This window comes from Alexandromys fortis, unplaced genomic scaffold (genome assembly GCF_014885135.2).
Source record: "Alexandromys fortis isolate MF-2015 unplaced genomic scaffold, M_Fortis_MF-2015_v1.1 scaffold_128, whole genome shotgun sequence".
Lineage (NCBI taxonomy): Eukaryota > Metazoa > Chordata > Mammalia > Rodentia > Cricetidae > Alexandromys > Alexandromys fortis.
In genome coordinates, this window is record NW_026068012.1 from 2,517,924 (window position 1) to 2,539,483 (window position 21,560).

The 21,560-nt window shown below is 45.9% G+C and overlaps 1 protein-coding gene and 1 non-coding gene across 3 annotated transcripts in view; both read left to right on the forward strand.

Moving 5' to 3' along the window:
• Positions 1 to 21,560, forward strand: part of Sh3bgr (SH3 domain binding glutamate rich protein) — a 31,564-nt gene that overhangs the window by 4,662 nt on the left and 5,342 nt on the right. The window contains exons 1-5 of one of the 2 annotated variants that reach the window (XM_050162127.1): positions 4,594 to 4,868; positions 9,586 to 9,771; positions 14,688 to 14,768; positions 16,986 to 17,057; positions 17,826 to 17,918. In XM_050162127.1, the coding sequence (XP_050018084.1) occupies positions 4,824 to 4,868; positions 9,586 to 9,771; positions 14,688 to 14,768; positions 16,986 to 17,057; positions 17,826 to 17,918 (477 nt within the window). In that variant the 5' untranslated portion in view covers positions 4,594 to 4,823. Of the gene's footprint in view, positions 1 to 4,593; positions 4,869 to 9,585; positions 9,772 to 14,687; positions 14,769 to 16,985; positions 17,058 to 17,825; positions 17,919 to 21,560 lie in introns of those variants that run through there. The other variant, XM_050162126.1, reaches the window with a different exon arrangement.
• LOC126513672 (U6 spliceosomal RNA) lies at positions 15,461 to 15,564 on the forward strand. The gene has a single exon (XR_007595407.1). It is a non-coding gene; the product is annotated as a U6 spliceosomal RNA (small nuclear RNA).

The window sequence follows — 21,560 nt, forward strand, 5'->3', positions numbered from 1 at the left end:
AGAGAGAGAGAGAGAGAGAGAGAGAGAGAGAGAGAGAGAGAGAGAGAGAGAGGGAGAGGTAGCTAACTAGCTAACTGGGCCTGTTGTGGGTTTTGAAACCTCAAAGCCCTTCCCAGTGGCATACCTTCTCCAACAAGGCCACACCTGATCTTTCCCAAACAATGTCATCAACTGGGGATCAAATATTCAAATATATGAGCCTCTGGAGGCCATTCTCATTCAAACCACTGCAGGGGCTAAGTGGTTCACCCCTGCACACTTACGTGGGCACACAGCTCCATTCTGAGGTGGAAAACAGTTCAGAAATATATTGAACTTGAAGACTTAGAAATATCTGACAATGGTTTGTCATCTCCAAGCTCAGCAATGTCAATGGAACACTTAAGAAATTCTTGAGTTTTTCAGAGTCTAAGTATACACCTTTATGGTTATTTAAAAAATAATGTACTTGGGCCTGTCATGGTGGTACACACTTTTACTCCTAGCACTTAGAAAGCAGAGGCTGGGGATTCTCTGTGAGTTTGAGGGTGGCTTAGTTTAAATAGAGAGCTATAGGACAGCCAGCGCTATATAGAGAGACTCTGTCTTCAAAACCAAAACCAAACTGACAAATCAACAACAACAATAACAACAAAAACACCCAAAAATGTTTACTTAAAAAAAAAATAAGTCTTAATTAGTGTTTCTGTTGCTGTGATGAGACACCATGGTCAGACTGATTCTTAAAAAGGAAAACATATAATTGGGGGTGGCTTACAGTTCAGAGATTTAGTACATTATGGTCATAGCAGGCAGACTTGATGCTGGAGCCGTAGCTGAGAGTTCTACATCTAGATTGGCAGGCAGCAGGAAGAGAATGACCCATTGGATGTGACTTGAGTATCTGAGACCTCAAAGACTGTCCCCAGTGACACAGTTCCTCCAACACCACGGCCACGCCCACCTCAACAAGGCCACGCCTCCTTATAGTGCCACTCTCCATGATCTGTTTTCATTAAAACTATCACAAACTCCATGAAACATGGGCCCTGGGGATTGGAGGGAAGCTTTGTAGCTTCATTTGTATCCTGCTAAGAGAGCCAGATCTATGTCCTCACTGAGTGGGAGCTAAGTTAAGGTTTTCTTTATCAAAGGAAGGGTTTGTGCAAAATACCCGAAGTGGAGCTGGCAGATGATCAGCTCCTAAAGATGGGCAGCTATTACTTCAGCCAGCATCTGTTTTCTCTCTGTGGGCTGTTGCAGTTGGCAGTTGGAGGGAACACCATTACTGAACACATATTTTATCCTCTGAGCAGGGGTGTGTGTTCTCCACAGAACACGAGAATGCAGCCACAGTTTATATTTCTAATGTACACAGCTATTAGAAAATACACCTAGAGTAAGGCCATACCACCCTGAACATGTCCAATCTCATCTGATCTCGGAAGAAAATATGCCGAGCTTATTACTGTCTTAGACAGTCCTCAGAGGGATAAATACCATGCTCATATAATGGACTTTAAGACATGAAAAGTATTTTAGTGTGTAGGAAAAATGGTATATAAACGGTGTAGATATTTTGAAAACAGAGAAAAGAAGTATACAATTGTTTTTTAATCTTCAGAGGGCCTTAGGAGAAAATAAATAGTTCTAGAGACAAGTTTGGAGAATGCTTTCATCTACATGAAAGACCTAATTTTGGGAATAGTTAACTTTGCATGTTGAAGTCTAAAACTAACTTAAAAGTTTTTAAATTTTATTTATTCTTTGAACATTTTATAGACACATATATAAGTGTCTTGGCCATATCCACCCCTCTCCCTAGGGCTTCCCATCACATACCCCTCCCACTTTATGCTTATTTACATAACCGTCTGAATCCAGTTAGTACTGGAATCATCTGCTGGGACACGGGGAATCTTCTGGGGGCCACACTCGTAAAGAAAAGTGACCCTCCGTTTGCAAGCAGCCATGTATTGCTAACAGCTTCTTAGCCGAGGACTGGGCTCCAGGGCCTATCCCCTTTCCAAGCTGGGGCTTTTAACTGGCTTGATCCTGTGCGGGCCTTATGCAGGTAACCACAGCTGCTCTGAGATCATATATGCAACAGCCGTGTCGTGTGCAGAGGACAGCTCTTCACAGCACCCCACCCCCCAACCTCCGGCTCATATATTCGTTCCTCTCCCTCTTCTTTTCTGCTCCCCGTGTCCTGGCAAGAGGGTTGATATAAATGTCTTGTCTATGCTTGAGCCCTCCCCGTTGCTCATTTTCAATGGTAATGTGTCTCTGATTTAGCCAGCACCCACAGTCATAAGCTTATATATGACAGGAAAGAATGGGGTGAACACTGGCAACTAAGTAAGGGGATGGGTGGGACTAGGAGGGTGGGGAGCAGGAGGGTGGGGGATGATTAGTCTACAGCTGTATGAAGCAGCCTTATGAAACCTCCTTTGTTTGGAAGCTAATTAAAATACAATGTTTAGAAGAGTTTGAACATTAGTGACCAATGCTGCTCCTTGAAGACCTAGGATAGTAAATGAAAACCTCAGTACTGGACAGGGGTTACCTCCCTATGAGTTATTGGTCAGAGAGACCCCAGAGGCTCCCCAAACAACATAGGTTACTAGCATTGCTCTTTCTGTCCATTAGAAATAGCTGGTGAGACCCTATTGCTGAAGACACCACACACTTGGTTACAGAGTAGTCAATCTTGAACTGACTGTGAAACTCTGTGAAATTCTGCTCCTGGCTAGCTTCCATAGTACTGGAAGGTGCTGTGCAGGGTACTGCTGGGAGAAAAGACATCAGTGGTCTCTGCAACGCTGGACCCTGCACACTCCAATACAGGCATGCCAGGCAGGATGGGCTCACTGGTGCAGTAGTTCAAGAGTGCATGTTGGGTAATCCTGTCCTCCTGATTGGACTTGAGATATGCTCCACAGGAAGGAGTTCAACCCTGTGCCTCGGGGAGTCGTGGTCCTCGGGGAGAAGCTCTTGATGCTGTTTCTCTCAATGGCCACATTGTCACTCTTCCTTCCAACTTGTTTACGTTTATAGCGATACATTCATGCTGCTCCAAAGTTACATTTTTTTTTTGATTTTTCGAGACAGGGTTTCTCCATAGCTTTTTGGTTCCTGTCCTGGAACTAGCTCTTGTAGACCAGGCTGGCCTCGAACTCACAGAGATCCGCCTGCCTCTGCCTCCCGAGTGCTGGGATTAAAGGCGTGCGCCACCACCGCCCGGCTCCAAAGTTAAATTTTGACTTGTGAATTAGTTGACCTTGAGCAGGATTCTAGGGATAAGAGTGGTCATTCTTACCATAGACACCCACCTGAGTGACAGGGACAGATCTCAGAGTCTCTGAGACACTGGTGAAAGGAGTAGGCTCAGAAGCCAAAGAGGTCACCCTGCTCCCCTCCCCCGTGGAGCGGCGGGGAAGAAGAAGGTCTGGAACCAGAGGGAGGCCAATGCTCACAGTGTTTCCCAAGTGGCAGGCCTTGGCCACTAATGCTCTTGGACCTGATTTTTTAATTTGTGTGTGTGTCTGTGTGTGCGCATATGTGTGTATTCGTGCGTGTGTGTATGTGCGTGTGTGTCTGTATTTGTGTGTGTTGTGTGAATGTGTGTGCCTGTGTGTATGAGTGTATGTGTTTATGTGTGTATGAGTGTGTATGTGTCTGTTTTGTGTGTATGTGTATGTATTTATGTGTGTGTGTCTGTGTGTCTGTAAGAGTGTGTATGTATGTGTGTGTATTTATGCATGTGTGTATGTGTGTCTGTATGAGTGTGTATGTATGTGTGTGTATTGTGTGTATGAATGTTTGTGTTTGTATTTGTTTTTTCCTTCCACTATGAGGTTCCAGGAAGGTCATCAGGCTTGGAGGCAAGTGACTTTAGGCAGGAGACCATCGCATGACACCCATCAACAGAGTCTGGGCTGGTAGCACTCAGGCTTCTTTATTAGTTTTGTATTCAGATTTTTCAAAAAAATGTTTAATTTTATTTTATGTGCATTGGTATGAGGGTGTCAGAACCATGTCTCCAGCCAGTATTCAGATTTTTTTTTACTGCTATTCAATCACCTATATAAATAAGACGTATCAGAATTTGCTATAAACATCCCCATCTCCCAAAGTCTTTAAGACAGGGAAGATAATTTGCGAGTTGCAGTAATCAGGCAACCACGGGCTATTTCCCTGCCTCTGAGGTGTCCGTGAAGTTCTAAGCACCCGACAGCTGGTAGAGAAAGCAGGAAACAGGCCACTACTAAGGGATCTTGTGTGACAGACAGTTCACTGGATTGTTTAAAAATAACCCTCTAGAAAATTTTAAACAGGAGTTTCTCTTCATTTGAATGGCCATTTTGACGGCTTCTGTCTTCACAACTCTGTTGTTTGTACAAAACCCTCCTGTAAAAGGTGTTTTATTTTCTGGGCTTTTCACTAGGCTCCGGACTCCTGGCTTCTTTTCCACAGCCCCCAGCCTCCCCCAGGCCCCGCCTCCTCTGCCCTAGGCATCTCTCCAGGTCTGTGATTGGTGCGCTCTCGAGCTCCAGCCTGGCCTTTTACGGACTGTTGTCAGGCCTTTAAAGTGATGAGGGAAAGGGTCCAGGAGCTGCTTTTATCAGCCAATCATTTCCCTGACATCCCGAACGGAGGGGGAAACCCAGGATGCCTCTCTGTTACCCTTTAGCCTCTTGGTTGGCGGGGAGGGCCGGGGGCAGAGCCTTGGAACAGCGGCCAACACAGACCTGGCACCTGCCCTCCCAGCGTCACCGCGGGATTTGTCTAGCGACTTCCCTCGCAGGGGTGTGTTAGGGGGAGTCCTCTTTCCGACTGTCGAAATGGTTATCAAAGTGTTTGTTGCCACATCTTCTGGGTCCATAGCGGTAGGTGTCTGGGGCTCTGTGGGCTTTCTCCCTGGGTGATTTTCTGGAGGAGTAATGGGTATGCCCAGGCTTTGGTCTTGAATTCCGTTTTTGTTTTTTTTTTGCGTGCTAGTCAACTGCACACGGCAGCGAGCATGAGTGCCCTTCGCCTTTCGCATTTGTCTTCTCGGTGTTGGAAAAAGTGTGTGGTGAAGAGTGTAATCTGGCAGGTGGGCGTGAAAGGAGACTGGAGGGAGGGAAGAGTGGTCCACGCTCGGCTTCAGCCTGCGCTTTCTGTCCTGTGTCTTTTTTTTCTGTCACCGGCTTTGGATTTTGAGTGCTTTACCATTCATTCTATAAGACGCAGATTAAAACTTGGAAAAAGACAACGGGTCGGGGAGAATTGAAAGAGATCAGCGAAACGGTCTCAGGGCATAATTCCTCCCGTCTTCGAACTAGCTGGAAGCGTAAAGAGAGTGGGTGTGATATTATTATTTGTGGAAAATGATGTCACAATGACAATAGCAAACTCATCTGAGGTCACAGTTTTAAAGGCTCTTGGGATTGAGGCACCCAGAGTGTGAGGTAAAAGCCCAGTTCCATACCATGGCTTTGCCTGGATTTCTTTGGATCACCATTCCTGACTCAGACCTTTGTTCTGTGAAGTCTTGACCCACCTGCCAAAGACGGAAGGGCAACTCAGGGGCTCGGTTCACGTAGGAATGAATCAGAGATTGGCTTCAGGCTGTAATTCAGTTTCTGTCTGTGCTGAGGTTTTGACCAGCAATTTAGCAGAAATGAGGGAGACTTTGGGAAGAAAACTGTTAACTAGTTCGGAGAGTTAGAGACCAGAGAGGGGGCTGTTTCCTTTTATAGCTGCTTCCTAGAGGGTCTCAGGTTGCAGCTGGAATTCTGACAGTCACTCAGCAGAGATGTTTCCAGGGCCTGGCTAGGGACCAGCCCCAAGCAGATCTTGCTGAGGGCCGCCACTCCTAGCCCTGAACTTTAAGGAGGATTTCCAGAGAGGGTGAGCAGAAAACGAAAGAGTTTGGCAGTCCCACCCACCCATCCATACTGGTTTCTGTGATTCTCCTCCGTCGTTAGGACTTAGACTTAGAGGTAGTTGGCTTGCCATGTTAACACCGTAATGGCCCCAGACCCGGAATAGGAGAAAAAGAGGAGCACACATCTTGAATGGAGAACTCCAAACAACACAGAGACTGCAAATGTAACTCTCTCGTGGCTATTGGTGATATAAACTTTGCTTGATGGATATAAATAATGAGGGCATGTTTGTTTCTGCAGACCTGGGGCTGCATGCATGCTGTGTGAGCATGCTAGCTTACTGCTATGCTACATTCTGAGATTACATGTTTGGTTTTTTTTTTTTTTTTCAAGAATAATGGCTTTGGTGGTTCTTTTTTTTTGAAGTGGGTTTTATTTTTTTAATTTTTGAAAGAGATTTTAAAAATAATTTATTTTTACTTTATGTGCATTGCTATTTGGCCTGCATGTATCTCTGTGTGAGGGAGTTTGATCACTGAAACTTAAGGTACAGGTAGCTGTGAGCTGCACTTGGGTTCTGGGAATTGAACCGTGGTCCTCCGGAAGAGGCAGTCAGTGCTCTTAACCACTGAGTCCATCTCCCTAGCCCCTGGAGTGGGTTTCAAATGTGCTCATTGTTGAAAACTTTTATCAGTTTTATGTACCTAGGTGTTTTGCCTACACGCATGCCTGTGCACTACATGTGTGCCTGGTGCCTACAGAGGTCAGAAGAGGCCTCATATCCCCAGGACCGGATTACAAGTGGCTGTTAGCCACTGTGTGGGTGCTGGGGATTAAGCCCAGGTCCTCTGGAAGAGCAGCCAGTGTTTTTAACCACTGAATGGTTACTCCAGCTCAGCCTTTCGTCTGCTCTGACATTGTGGCTGTTTATATTCCCCAGACAACAGGGATAAACTACGAACTTCTTTGGTTTTGTTTATTGCAAATGTTTTCGTGTTATCTGTAATGGGGTGACCTCTGAGGAGACCCTTGCTAAGCTTCGATTTCTTCGCCTGTAAAATGAGGATAAGAATAGTGTTCACCTCACAGCTAGGTCACGAGGCCTCCTGAGATGCCACACTCGTGTGCCCAGCACTGTGCCAGGGCCCGAGCGGGCCCCGGAAAGTTTCCTGATCATTAGTTACAGACGCCGGCAGCTGCTTGTCCGTGTCAGCTGCCGATCTGAGTTTTGTTAGCCATCATTAGTGTTAATGAGCATTGTAGTTGTCCTTATTAGTTACTGTGATTATTAGCGGCTATTTTAGTAGACCTAGGGCTATCCTCATTCCGCATTAGAACCGTCTAAAACCAAGGAGCTAGGGCACTCCTGCCTTACCATGAAGGGGGCGAATGCAGCACCCACCGCTGTGCTGCCGAGTGTTCAGGAATGGGGAATTTCATCCAACAGCTACTTGACAGGAAAACTGTAGCAGCTACTGTGTTTCTGCTCCCGTGTGTTGGGTGGTCTGCAAAGACCACGTGTTTAGAAAATGAATCCAGGGTCTCATCTATGGGAATGAATGCATGTCATATGTCAGCATTGTAACAATGACATTCAAAGACCCGGGTCACGTCGTACCACACATGTGAGGGCTTTGGCCTGAGGGGAGAGGGTAGGTATCTTCTCTGCAGTGAAGCACGGGGACAAGGAGCAGAGAGAGGATAGATATCCTTTCCTTCTTCAAGGCGGTGGATGGGACCTCCCAGACTTCTCAGTCCCTTCTCCCACTAGATTGGTGGTGTAGATGTGATAGGAAAAGTGGGCCTCTGTGTGTGTGTGTGTGTGTGTCTATGTGTGTGTGTTTGTGAGTGTGGTGTATGAGCATGGCTGTGTGTGAGTGCATGTATGCATGTATCTGCGCACACATGCAGAGGCCAGAGGAGGATGTCCAGTGTCCTGTTCTATCACTACCTGCCTTATTCACATGAGACAGGATCTCTCACTAAGCCTGGAACTAGGCTAGCAGCCTGCAAGCCCCGGAAGTTACCCCACAGACTGCAGTTACACGTAAGCCTGTGGCCACACCCACTTTCTTACGCAGGTTCTTTTTTTTGTTTCATAATTTCTTTTTTTAATATTTATTTATTTATTATGTATACAATATTCTGTCTGTGTGTATGTCTGCAGGCCTGAAGAGGGCACCAGACCTCATTACAGATGGCTGTGAGCCACCATGTGGTTGCCGGGAATTGAACTCAGGACCTCTGGAAGAGTAGGCAATGCTCCCAACAACTGAGCCATCTCTCCAGCCCCTCTTACGCAGGTTCTTGATGTGAGCTCATACTTGTGCAGCAAGCACTCACCCGCTGAGCTGTCTGTCCACCCCCCCCCCCAAAAAAAGAAAAAAAGTGAATTATTTTGATCTGGGTGGCAGTCTTGGAAACCCCAGCAATTCACTGGAAACTCGTTGTTCCTATAAAATGGCAATGAGAACGTGTATGTGGCAAACCAGGCATGACGGCGCACACCGGTAATCCCAGCACTTAGGAGGCCAAAGCAGAAGAGCGTGCATTTGCAGCCAGCCTGGGCCATGTAGCTAGATCTAGGAGAGCCTGGACAGTGTATCGAGACCCTGTGTCTAGCAGCACCCCAGCAGTGAGACCCCACCTGCTAGCATGGTCAGCCTGACTGGGAAAGGACGGTGAGTTCTGGGTGCCCAGCACTGCAGGTTCTTGGGCTACCACACAGACCGCATCGCCTGCCACCCACGGTCTCACTCAGTTGTCACCCCAGAAGGAAGATGAGGGAATCAAAGCCCTAATCCCTTGCTCGAGAGCAGCCTTGGAGCTAGGACAAAGGTCATCTGTGACTTCTGCCCAGCAGGCTCCACACTACAGTATGGTGACCGCAGCTGGAAAATCTCCTCACTGTACCGGACAATGAACAAGAGGTGTCAAGGGAAGGGAACTGGGAGGTGTGGCTGTGGATTCTCAGACACACTGGGGTGGCCGGCCAGCAGTGGCTGGGTGACCGAAGGACAGACAAAGCTTGTTGTGGGCATAGAGAAAGAGCTCTCCTAGCCTCCACCGAGGTGCCCGAGGCTCTAAACAGGCACTGGGCCCCCAGGGACCTGCAGGTCCTGCAGACCTGTCCCTTAGGACAGCCAGCCAGTGTGGAAGCAGCAGGGCCTTTGGCGACGGAGAAGGGACCTAGGGAAGGTGTGGAGTGAGTCTTTCGGTGCACTGCTCTCTCTGTCGTGAAGAGGAGGAGTCCTCTGAAGGCTGGTGCTGTGTGCATGGGGTCAGCTCTGGATGCTACCTGGGGAAGAGCAGCTCTTTGTGAGGAAGACACAATGAGAGTCCTTGAGCAAGGGCCCACAGGGGGAGGACGAGGTGGGTGAAAATCCCAGGCCAGGCCAACCTCACTTGTTCCAGTCAATCTGAGGAGCCCGTTTTAAGTGGTCCTTGGTGAGTCCAAGGGCAGACAGATTTCTTCTGTTTCCTTTCTTGGGGGCAGGCACTGAGAATGGCATTTAGCATAGAATCACACTTGTGCCAGGACCAACAGCTCCATTGTTCCTCGGTTGATCCTTTCTAACAGAAAGGTGTGATTTCATTGTTTTCTTTGTTTTGTGCTATATACAGTACAGCTAAAGAAGATGACTGATGTAAACATCAGCCAATCACGCTTCAAAGCCAGCTATGATGATATTATAATACAGTAATGATCATTTTTTTCTCTGCTCTTAACCAGATTAGGAAGAAACAGCAAGAAGTGGTGGGCTTTTTGGAAGCCAATAAAATAGACTTTAAGGAACTGGACATCGCCGGGGATGAAGACAACAGGAAGTGGATGAGAGAGAACGTGCCCGGGGAGAAGAAGCCTCAGAATGGGATTCCTTTGCCACCTCAGATCTTCAATGAAGAGCACTATTGTGGGGTGAGTATTCAGCGCTGTGGTAACGTCTTCTGTGTGTTGTTAATTTGTAGTAATAGGAGCGGTGGGGCTGCGTCCCCAGCACCCTGGCCGCCTGCTAGCTCATGCCCGAAATAACAACACACAAACTGTATTCATTTAAACACTGCTTGGCCCATGAACTCTAGCCCTTACAGGCTAATTCTCATATCCCGATCAACCCATCTCTAATAATCTGTGTGGCATCAGTCTTACCAGGAAAGATTCTAGCCTATGTCCATCCTGGGTCCAGAGTTCATTGCGTCTGCCTCAGAGAGCAGAGCTGGCGTCTCTGAGCTCACTTCCTCTTCCTCCCAGCATCCTGTTCTGTTTACTCCTCCCACCTATGTTTTAACCTATCAGGGCCAAGGAGTTTCTTTATTGCTTAACCAATGAAATCAACACATTGATATATGACACTCCCACATCACTTCCCCTTTTTCTGTTTAAACAAAAAAAGAAGGCTTTAACTTTAAAGGAGCAAAATTATATATAACAAAACAGTTATCAAGTAAAAATTACAATAATCTATACCATAACTAAGGAAAATTATAACTATAACCAACTATTCTTCAACTCCTTCAAAGACTTCAGAAGGATATAATATTACCTAAGCAAACAAGAAATCAGCAACTTTCAAACTCTAGAAATGACAGAGACATCTCGCTGCCTGTACAGTCACCCAAAGTTCCTCTGTACCGTTGGGGCATCCATCTTCGGCCTACAGGCCCATAGTTTCCAGCAGACATTTCCACAAAGCAGGAAATTTCAAAGGCAGTCACTATCTGCTTGTCCTGAAGAATGTCTTGCAGACTCCTTCATGAATCAGGAACCCCAAAAGGTCATCTCACCTTTAGGCAAGTTCAGCAGTCCTCTCTCTGAGGGTTCTCTGTGTCCAGTTTATGCAATAGTCCAGGCAAGAGCAGTTTTCTTGCCCAAATGGCTATCAGACTCCATAAGGATCCTCTTTGATGCCCATATTCTTCTTGAAGTAGATTGGTGCTGCCAGGAGCAGAGTGTCTCATTGTCATGAAAAATCCTAAGTTATTAAAACATTAAATGGCATATTCCGTAGTCTTTAAAAGATATGAAGAATGCCAATCTAACTGAAATATATATCTATATATCTAGAAAATCTAACTAACATGACTATAAACTTGACTATTATTAATGATCTATATTAACAATCTATATACATTACATTTTTACATGAACTACACAATCACAATACCTTAATCAAGATCAGAAATACATATACATATAACAAAACTGACCTTAAATCTCTATCAATGAAGCAGAATCTATACTAATGCAAATTATTCATATCTATATCATATCCCCCTTTAAATATAAAAGAACATTTATAAACCATATTTGGGAACATGGGCGCAGTTATTTCTCTCCAAACTGCTTCCTGCTGAATGGGGGCGTCATTAATTAGGTCTTTCTTTCTTTCTTTTACCTGTGTGCTAGTTTCATCTCAGTTGGCAGTTGAGCGAAGCAATTTTCTTAAGATGTTTACAGCAACCCTTCAGGATAACGTGGTCCATCATACCATATTCGGATAGAAGAAATGAACAGGGTCTCATCCTCTGTGAAAACAAAAAAAGAAACTCCTTTCCAAAGTATCATGTCCTTCGATCCAAATTTCAAAGCATTTTCAAAATATCTATGTTGTATTAGTTCAGCAGTATTTACAAATAAATATCTTTTAGCAGCTGTTGCTCCTTCCTCAGCATTCAAACAATTCAAAGAGAGCATAATAGCATACAGTATCAAGATTCTCTGTGTATTTTCCATCTTTGTATGCTTTATTTTAACCTCTATTTTCGTTTATTTTTACTTTTATTTTTTGCCTTTTGAGACAGGTTCTCTGTATCTTTGACCTGGAATAACTCTGTAGACCAGGCTGTCCTTGAACTCTCAGAGATCTGCCTGTCTCTGCCTCCCAGGCATTGGGATTAAAGGTGTATGCTACTACACCTTGAACTCACAGAGATCTGTTTGTCTATGCCTTCTAGAAACTGGGATTAAAGGCGTGTGCTATCACACCTGGAAGTCACAGAGGTCAATCTCCCTCTGCCTCCCAAGTGTTGGGATTAAAGGTGTGTACTACCACACCCAACAACTTTCTTTCTTCCCTTTTTTTTTTTACTTTTAAGAACCTTTAGCTTTTAGTCTGCATATATTTTTAACACACTGTAAATCATTTAAACATCTTTGTTTTTGAATCTCTCTTTACTGTATCTCTCTTTTTCTAGATACATGAGCCTTTAAATTACTGAGCAATATGGGTAGGATTAAAGCCATGGCTTTGCCAGCTAGATCCAGTCCATTCCTTAGCTTTCCAGCCTCATGGCAGATATACAGGCTGTAGCCATGTTTACTGCCACAACTCTATGGCATTTCAAGGTCCCTGCCAGCAAGGGAGCTACAAAAGACAATACTCAAGTCCTTTCTCTGTAGCCGGCCCTCCTGCCTCAAACAGTCAGAGTTTGCCCTGGCAGGATGGCCCAGAAAGCCAGCATTTTAAAACGGCGCAGCTTTTTTCCTGCTATGGCTGAAAACCGAAAAGCATGCGTTCAGCTTTTTGTTAACACCATTTAAGTGTTTCCTGGCAGGACCTCTTAATGAGCTGCAGGGTTTTGCAGCTGAAGCTGAGTCAGGAAGCCTCTCTTAGATGAGAGCGCTTGCTTGCCTCTAGCAAGCAGAGTAGACCCGAGAGAGTGCTGCTACCAAGAAACCATGCACAAAGCTGTCATTTTGTTCTAGAATTACTTCCCAAGCTGTCTCAGGCTTTATGTGGAAGCAGTTGTCCACGTGGGCGCCATTTGTAGTAATAAGTGCGGCGGGGCTGCGTCCCCAGCATTAACTAATGTGTGTGGTTTGCAAGTCTGTGTGGCCATGCATATGTGCATGCATGTGTGATGTCGGCCAGAGGCTGACACTGAGTTTCTTCTCCAATCTCTTTCTGCTTTGTGTTTTGAGACAGGGTCTCTCGCTGGACCTGGGGCTCCTTGATTCAGCTCGGCAGGCAGGGTTGTAGGAGTCGGTCTGTCTCTGCCTCCTTCCCAGCACCAGGTTGACAGACACGTGCTGCTGGGCTCTGCTTCTCCATGGGCGCTGGGGACCCCGAACTCAGTGCCCTGTGCTGGCACGGCAGGCACTTTATCCACTGACCCATCTTGTCAGCCCGCTGACCAGAAGTTGTTTCAAGTCGATTAGTTTTGAGTCACTGTTTGAAATCGTTCTGGCCGGTCAGGTCATGATCTCTTTCTTCTCTTATTAAACCAAAATTTAATAGTGAAAAGATGGTGGAATCAGTTGCACAGTGACCAGGTGTGGAACAATTCTGTATCTGTCAATAAATGTAATCAAAACAATAAAAGACAAGAGAATCCACTCTCCACACAACCCCTAGTCTCCTATGCACTCTGGTAGACAAGGAGAAGGCTAATGCAGGAGGGAGCGGTGGTGACAAGGAATTCTGATTTTACTTTTTCTGTAAAAAATTATTTAACTTTCTTTTTTGAAATTTATCTTTGTGTGCGTGCGTGTGTGTGTGTGTGCATGTGTGCACACACGTATGTGTGTGTGTGCGCTTCCCCACGTGCCTGTTTGTGCACATGTGTGTTTGTACGAAGTACCTACAGAGGTCAGAAGTGGGCGTCAGATCCCTTGGAGCTGGAACTGCAGGTGGTTGTGATCCAACCATCTGATGTGGATGCTGGGGAGTGAACTCAAGACATCTGTGGGAGCAGCAAACACTCCCTCACTGCGGAGCCGTCTTTCTGGCACACCAGTTCCTTTCACTATTAGGAAATCAGAAAAGTTCACACTAGCACATACTGAAAGATGAAATGATTTCGAAGGGTCTTGAGTGTGAATCACCCCATCCCAATTCCGCCTCACTGTGGGTGGTACCACCCCTAGGCAGGTGGTCCTGTGTGCCATAAAAAAGCAGGCTGAAGAAATAGCCAGTGAGTACCACTCCTCCGTGGCATTGGGTCCTGCCTCCAGGTTCTTCCATGTTTGAGTTCCTGACCTGGATTTCCTCGAATGGTCTGAAAGTGTAAACTGAAATAAACCCTTTCCTCTCCGAACAGCTTTTGGTCATGGCGTTTTATCACAGCAATAGAAACTCTAAGATACTGTCGCCATATCTTTCCCCATCATTAGGAAGTAGATTATGAAAATCTCACTGGTTCTTGGTCAGCCATGCCCTGGGCCCCATGACAGCAGCAGACACGGGGACAGAGGCAAGCAATGGATGTCTCTGCACCAGGAGGTGAGAGCTTCAGGTATGTCTCGGAGTCCTGAGCATCTGCCGTGCAGAGAAGATGAAGATGTTCTGAGAGCCATGGCAGACAAGTGTCAGAGAAAGGCAACACCAGATGGAAAGCCAGGCACAGCCAAGGCCAGGTTCCCCACCCAAGAGGGAATTCCTGCTGGAAGTAGCAGACATGTATGCCCATGACAAGCTGAGTCGGGCTGTGGTGACTGCCTGAGGACAGAGACAGCCTAGGCTTGGGCACAACCAAAGATGACTTGATCATTGGCATCTTTATTAATATAGATGTGAATGCCCTGGTATTCAGGGAAGTGGGGAAGGACAGAATGCAAAACAGAGGTGGGAAAAGGCTTCTCTACATCTTGTCAGTACAGGCACTGTGCACCTGTCCCGATCACCCCTTCTGCAGGCTTTACTCGTGTGTGTGTGTGTGTCAATGCATAAAAACAAATGTAACATTAATGGCTTTATTTTATACTTTATGGGTTAATTATCAGTTGACAAAACAAGCAGAGAGGATGTTTCATACTTGATAAGGGGACTGGGCTCAGAACATATAACAGCCCCCAAATATATGATGGTTTTAAATATTCTATTTCTTTGCTTCCAGGATTTTGACTCTTTCTTCTCTGCAAAAGAAGAAAATATTATTTATTCATTCCTTGGTTTGGCTCCTCCTCCAGGGTCAAAGGTAAGCTGGGATGCCCTGCATGGTCCCGTACAGGCTATAAGAGAAGGAGATAGAAGCTGGCAAACACTGGTGCTCATCAGTGATGCTCTAAGTCAACATGATCTTTTTTTTTTAATTTACAGAATGCGTCATAAATCTACATGTCACTGTTCTATGGGGCTTTGCCTATCTCTATACAAGTTCAGTGTGTGTGTGCGCGCGCGTGCGTGCGTCACATGCGTGCAGGCATGTGTGCACATGTGTGCCTTTTGGTCGTGGTGTTTCGTCTCAGCAATAGAAACCCTGAGTAGGACAGATAGGAAGTGAGGCAACACTGTAACTCCCCAAGGCCACCCTAGTGGTGTAATGTACTTCCTCCAGCCAGGCTGCACCTCCTAAAGGCTCCATAACCTCCCCAAGGAGTGCCACCAAGGAGGACCAAGAGTTCAAACACAGGAGTGTATGGGGGACATTTCTTATTCAGAACACCTCAGGGACATTGACTTTAAATAAAAAAAAAATTGTGTTCAGGATGGAGCCTAAGGCTCATTCATACTAGGCAAATACTGTTTTATGAGCTATAATCCCAGCCCCAACCTGTTATTTTATATCATATATAACATTAGATTATAGCTGAATTAAAGGTCTAGATATTAATAACTATAAAGGCACAGAATTATTAAGATAAATCTATCTTTACAAAAGTTAAAATTGTGCTCTCTTCTGCAGCACATATACTAAAATCTGAATAATACAGAGATTAGCACGGCCCCTGCTCAAGGATGACACACAAACTCATGAAGTGTTCCCAGGTCAGCTGGTCTCAAAGACCCATCCAGAATTAGAAATAACTCAAGGAAAGCGGTCAGTATACAGATAAAATCATCTGAGCAGACAGTGTAAGTGATTCAAGGTATGCCCTTCCTTTCTAGGGACCAAGGAGATATAAATAAAGAGGAAGATGGAACTCCGTTTCCCCTGAACACACTCACAATCATTAAAAAATACAGCTGTGTTAATTGGCCACAAGGCTAAAGAGAAGGAGGATATTCATATATTACAGAGGGATCTGAATCACTCCTACCTTTGGAAAAGGAACCTGATAAAAATATCCCCACCATTTTAGTCAGGGAGTCATAAACATGGGGCCACGCTGACTATCTACCATTTAGAACATATCTGAATAAATTATCATAGTCTTAATGTTGAGCAGATGTTACAAAGAATAAATTAGAATGATAGGATTATATATACATATATACTTATATATATTAAAGATTAATTGTCATATGAGGGTGTCAACAGAAGGTGAGTTTGAAGAATGTTTGTCCTGAAGATAACCTAATGATAGCTTTAAAAAGCTGAAGACCTTTTAATAAGTTAGACTGTCATGGGGGGGAGCTAATATGGCTCTGTGTTGACAGAGGTTTCTATCCCACCCAGTCCTGAAGCCGTTCACTCCCAAAGAAACATACATAAACATATACAAACTGGTTGGCCTATTAGCTCAGGCTTCTTATTAACTAACTCTTACATCTTAAATTAACCCATAATTCTTGTCTGTGTTAGCCACATGGCTTGATACCTTTTATCACTGAGGCATTCTCATCTTGCCTCTTCTGCCTCTGGATGACAACTGCAGACTATGCCTTTCCTCTTCCCAGAATTCTCCTGTTCTAGGCACCCTGCCTATACTTACTGCCTGGCTACTGGCCAATCAGCATTTTATTAAACCAATAAAAGTGATAAATCTTTACAGGGTACAAGACTATTGTTACACAGAGCACAAGCTCTGCCCCAAGCTTGTGCTAAGATGCTTTCTGCTTTCATGCTCTCAAAATTATTTTAATTTTATTCTAAGTGTATGGGTGTTTTGCCTGCATATATGTTTGTATGTAAAGTACGTACCTGGTGCCTGCAGAGTCCAGAAGAGACATTGGATCCCTGGAATTGGAGTTATGGATGGCTGTGAGCTGCCATGAGTGTGCTGGAAACTGAACCCATGTCTTCTGCAAGAGCAGCCAGCATTCTTAACCACTGGGTCATCTCCCCAGCCACAGGGATTAAGTTCTTGTTACTACAGCATGGGTGGCAATGGCTTCATCCCTATGTGAGCCCCACTGTTGCTGCAGATAAAATGATGGTCAAAGATAAGAACAATTCAGTTAGTTAAGAGACACTGACATGTGAGTCATTGTCCTGAAGAGAATCTCAGGTGTTTTCAACTATTTGGCATAGGTGACAAAGCCCGAGGAAGCTTCTTCCCTTCCCAATGGCGATGTGGCAGGAGAGGCAGAAGGCACTGCAGAGGTAAGGACTGGTGCTGCCAGTGTCTTCAGGGTGGTTGGTGGGCCTAACATTGCTTTCACTTCTCTCTCTCTCTCTCTCTCTCTCTCTCTCTCTCTGAATTATCTATTCATCTATCTATCTATCATCTATCTATCTATCTATCTATCTATCTATCTATCTATCTTCCATCTACCTATTATCTATATCTTATCTATCCATATACCTATCATCATTATTACCTATTATCTCTTTATCTTTTATCCATCCATCCATCCATCCATCCATCCATCCATCCACTGATCCATCCACCCACTGATCCATCCATCCATCCATCCATCCATCCATCCATCCATCCATCCACTGATCCATCCACCCACTGATCCATCCATCCACCCACGGATCCATCCATCCACCCACTGATCCATCCATCCATCCATCCATCCATCCATCCATCCACCCACCTACCCATCCATTCATCCACCCACCCATCCAGTTTAACTGTGTATCTGTCTACCGTATTCATCTATATCCATCTGTCTCTGCATCTGCCACCTTCACCAGCCTTAAATGGGTGACTCAGCATCCCTCAGTCAGTAGTTTATGGCTGCAGCATGCAGGAGTCTGTTAGAGGTTTGGGGCTTTAGGGAGCTGTGTCAGCATCTAAATGACCTTGTATAGAGGAGGTCTCTTACAGGCCATGACTGAGTTGGAGAAGCCACAGCAGGAGTGGCTTGCTTTGTCCTTAGGTGCTTCCTGAAGGTCAGATTCTTGAGATTCTTTTCTAAACAGGGTACAGAGAAGGCCGAGGGAAGTGGAGAAAATGAGGCACAGAAAGAGGACAGCGAAGACACTGGCGACCTTTCTGAATCCCAAGAGAAGAATGTGAGTGTTTGCTCTGTCACTGTGGGTTTGTTGCTTCTGTCCCTTACTGAGCTCCTGCACGGTGCCAGGAATTGTGCTGAGCTCACAGCTGTGAGAGAGAAAGGGCATGCTGAGGGTGTAGCTGTGAGGGGCCAGCTGTTCTCATTCCTGCTTTAACTGCTGTGGACCTGGTGCTGAGAGGGCCAGAGGGAGGAGCCTGAGCCAGACTTGGTGGGAAACGATCAGTGGAGGCTTCACTGATTCCTCATGTACCAGGGAAAAGTCACACTCATGCTCTTGCTCGGACACGGGTCCTTACTCCTTGCCTGAGTGATGGCTAACTCTGACATGTAGCTTCCTGTGGGCCTCCTGGGGGAAAGAGCCAGGGCATTTGAGTGTTAGCAAAACATAAGTGGGAATGTGAGGACTGGAGCCCAGCATTGGGAAGGAAACTCACTGAGTCCAGTGTTCATGTGACCAACAGGTCCCAGTGAGTCTCTGTGCCGCATGGTCCCACAGCCGTTCAGTCCCAAAGAAACACACAGAGGCTTACATTAATTATAAACTGGTTGGCCTATTAGCTCAGGCTTCTTATTAACTAACTCTTACATCATACATTAACCCATCATTTTTGTCTATGTTAGCTACGTGGCTTGGTACCTTTTATCAGCGAGGCATTCTCATCTTGCTTCCTCTGTGTCTGAGTCATGAGTGCAGACTGAGCCTCTTCCCAGAATTCTCCTGCTCTGCTCACCCCACCTATACTTTCTGCCTGGCTACTGGCCAATCAGCATTTATTAAACCAATATAAATGACAAATCTTTGCAGGGTTTGAGACCGTTGTCCCACAGCACCTGAAGAGATTTGCTGTCCAGGGACACGATGATAAGTGATGTCTGGGGATTCTGTAGGGACCAAGAACAACGGGTGTGGGGACTACTTAAGGAATTGTGGGACGGTGGCCGACAAGGCCTCGGGGTGGCAGTGGGTGAACTACAGGCCTCAGGCCAAGCCTCCCCTTGGGAGAGTTTGAGTAAAAACATTATAAAGTTTTCTAAGATGGTCAAAACATCACAACTGGTTTGTTTGCGTTGGCTCTTATCAAGGTAAATTTATCTACAGAAAAGGCCAAATTGTTTTGAGTAATGTTTGTTACCAGCTGGTACTCTTCATTTGAAAATCTCTAAGCCCTGGACTTGGTGACACATGGTTGAAGTCTCACCATCTCGGCTCCTCCCCAAACAAATCCTCACAAAAGTGACTTATGTTAAGGCCAGAATGGACGTAGCTCCAAAAAGCTTGCGGGCACAAGGCTGGACTAAGAGCCAAAGACCCAGGGGACACCACCAGTGCTCTCCTGCCAGTTCTAGGGCTAGCCGCCCTTTCAGGTCACACTGGCAGGGTTCAGCATCCTCGTCACCATCTGTGTCTGACACTCGTCACCACTGACACCTGCCCCTAGGTCTGTCCCAGTGCCATGTCAGTGGCCCAAGTCTCGGCTAAGCTCCCAATGAAAAATAGCTGCCGTGGAAGGTTCAACATATCTCATTTCCCACGTGTGCTCCTCCTGGTGGCTGCTCCTGGTGGCTCCTCCTGGTGCTCCTGTCTGCAGTGCTGTGAGCACCTGACTTCACTGACCCAGGAACTACAGTTTTCTCTATAAAGTCTTTGTCTATGTGGTTATTTTCTGACCCATAAAATTGAGTTCAAGCGTTGTGTGGAGTTGGTTTTTTAACACCGCCTAGATCAGATGCTGTCTAGTTCTGTGAGCTAATGCTGAAAAGCTTTTGAAATTAGTATATTGTACCTCAACTTATGAAGGATGGGAAGCAGGAGTGGCATTTGATAAATATATTCAATTCACATTTTATCAGTCGTTTGAGCCACTGCCCCCTGACAGGCAGAACCTCAGTGATTAGGAGGGAGCAATGGGAAGGAAGGCAAACTTCTGCCCTGATGGGGAGCCTGTGTTCTGAGTGCTGGTGCTGACAATATCCTGGGCCCTTTGAAGTTACTTTCAAGACTATTTATTATTATTATCATTGATGATGATTACTACTACTCCTATTAATTTGGTTTTTCAAGCAGGATTTCTCTGTGTAGCCCTTGCTGTCCTGGAGCTAGCTCTAAACCAGGCTGTCCTCAAACTCACAGAGGTCCACTGGCCTCTGCCTGCCGAGTGCTGGGATTAAAGGCGTGCACCTCCACCACCCGGCTGGTTGCCCCATTTTTAATGATACCTTGTTTCGCTTGGATACTAAAAGTCTTTGGATTTAGGAAAGTGTAAAACTCCATAGAACTGATAGCTCCATGCTGTCTATGATGGACGTTTAATCTGATGACACAAGGTTAAAAAGAAAACGAAAGCTCTTTGAGAGGCAGAGGGTAGGTACCAGACTTCATGTGTACCTGCTCCTGGCCATAAACTTGTGTTTATCCAGTTTACAACAGTGGCAGGATCCTGGAGATTCTGAAAATAAGTAAGGGACAGATCACCCCTGCAGGGAACATGCAGAGAAGCCAGAGAGAAGGGCAACTCAGGGATGGCTGTGGGAGCCAATCTGAGGGCCTGTGACTCAGCCTTCTGGGTTAGGAAATATCTTCCCGGCTAACCCGATTCTGAGTGGCAGCTGACGTGAGAGAATCTCATGGGGTTCAGTTTTGCTGAGTAAGAAGTGAGGAGGAGGGAAGCCAGAGCGCTAGGTAGGCGCGGGGTGGCTTTCAGCCATAGTTGTAGACGATAAAGGAGATGTTCCGGGTTTAATAGGAAATAGATGAGGAGAATTAGATTTCAGGAGAGCATTATCAAGAGGCCCCAAAGTGGGAGAATCTTTGATGTAGGGAACAAAGGGATTTCTGGTTCTTACAGGTTTCTGGGGATGGGCCAGAAGGCTAGAAGGTTCCATACCACATGATCCAGCCAGTGGGCGGGGAGCCATAAGGCCAGAAGGGGTTAAATAAGAGCATAAAGTCATTTCGGAGCCTGGGCATCAGGGAGATGGACTTGCCTCAGCTATGAGAGTGAGGGACTGTCAGTCTGTGGCTGGTGTTGCTGTGGTTCCAACTGAAGAGAGACAGGCTGCAGAGTGACGGCCTGATATATCCAAGGTTGCCACTTCTGGTTCTCTAAGGTGGTACCGTCTTTTAAGGTCTGTAGCCCAACATCCATGCCAATGCCATGAATTTGAAAGAGAGAAAATGGGGGAGGACTTAGGAGCAGCTGGAGAGAAGAGAAGGGAAATGACGTCATTATAATCTCAAAAATGATTGCCATTGTTCCACGGTGCACATATGGAGGTCTGAGGACAACCCTGTGGGATCAGTTTTTTTCACACCACCTTTATGCGGGACATGGGGCTGCTGTAGAATTATTATTTTAAGGTGTGTTACACTTGCTTATGCTCCGGAAGCCTTGTTTAACGACGTAAAGATGTGTTGTTTTTGTTTATGCTGCATTCATTTATGTCTGTGAAGCTGTGATTCTTTGCCTGTCTAAAACACAGGCTAATAAAGAGCGGATAAAGAGCTGGACAGCCAATGGCGGGGCGGGAGCAAGGATAGGCGGGGCTGGCAGGCTGAGAGAATAAAGAGAAGGAGAAGCATGGCCAGAAAGAGGGGCAAGGAGAGGACGCCAGGGGCCAGCCGCCCAGCCACCCACAGAGT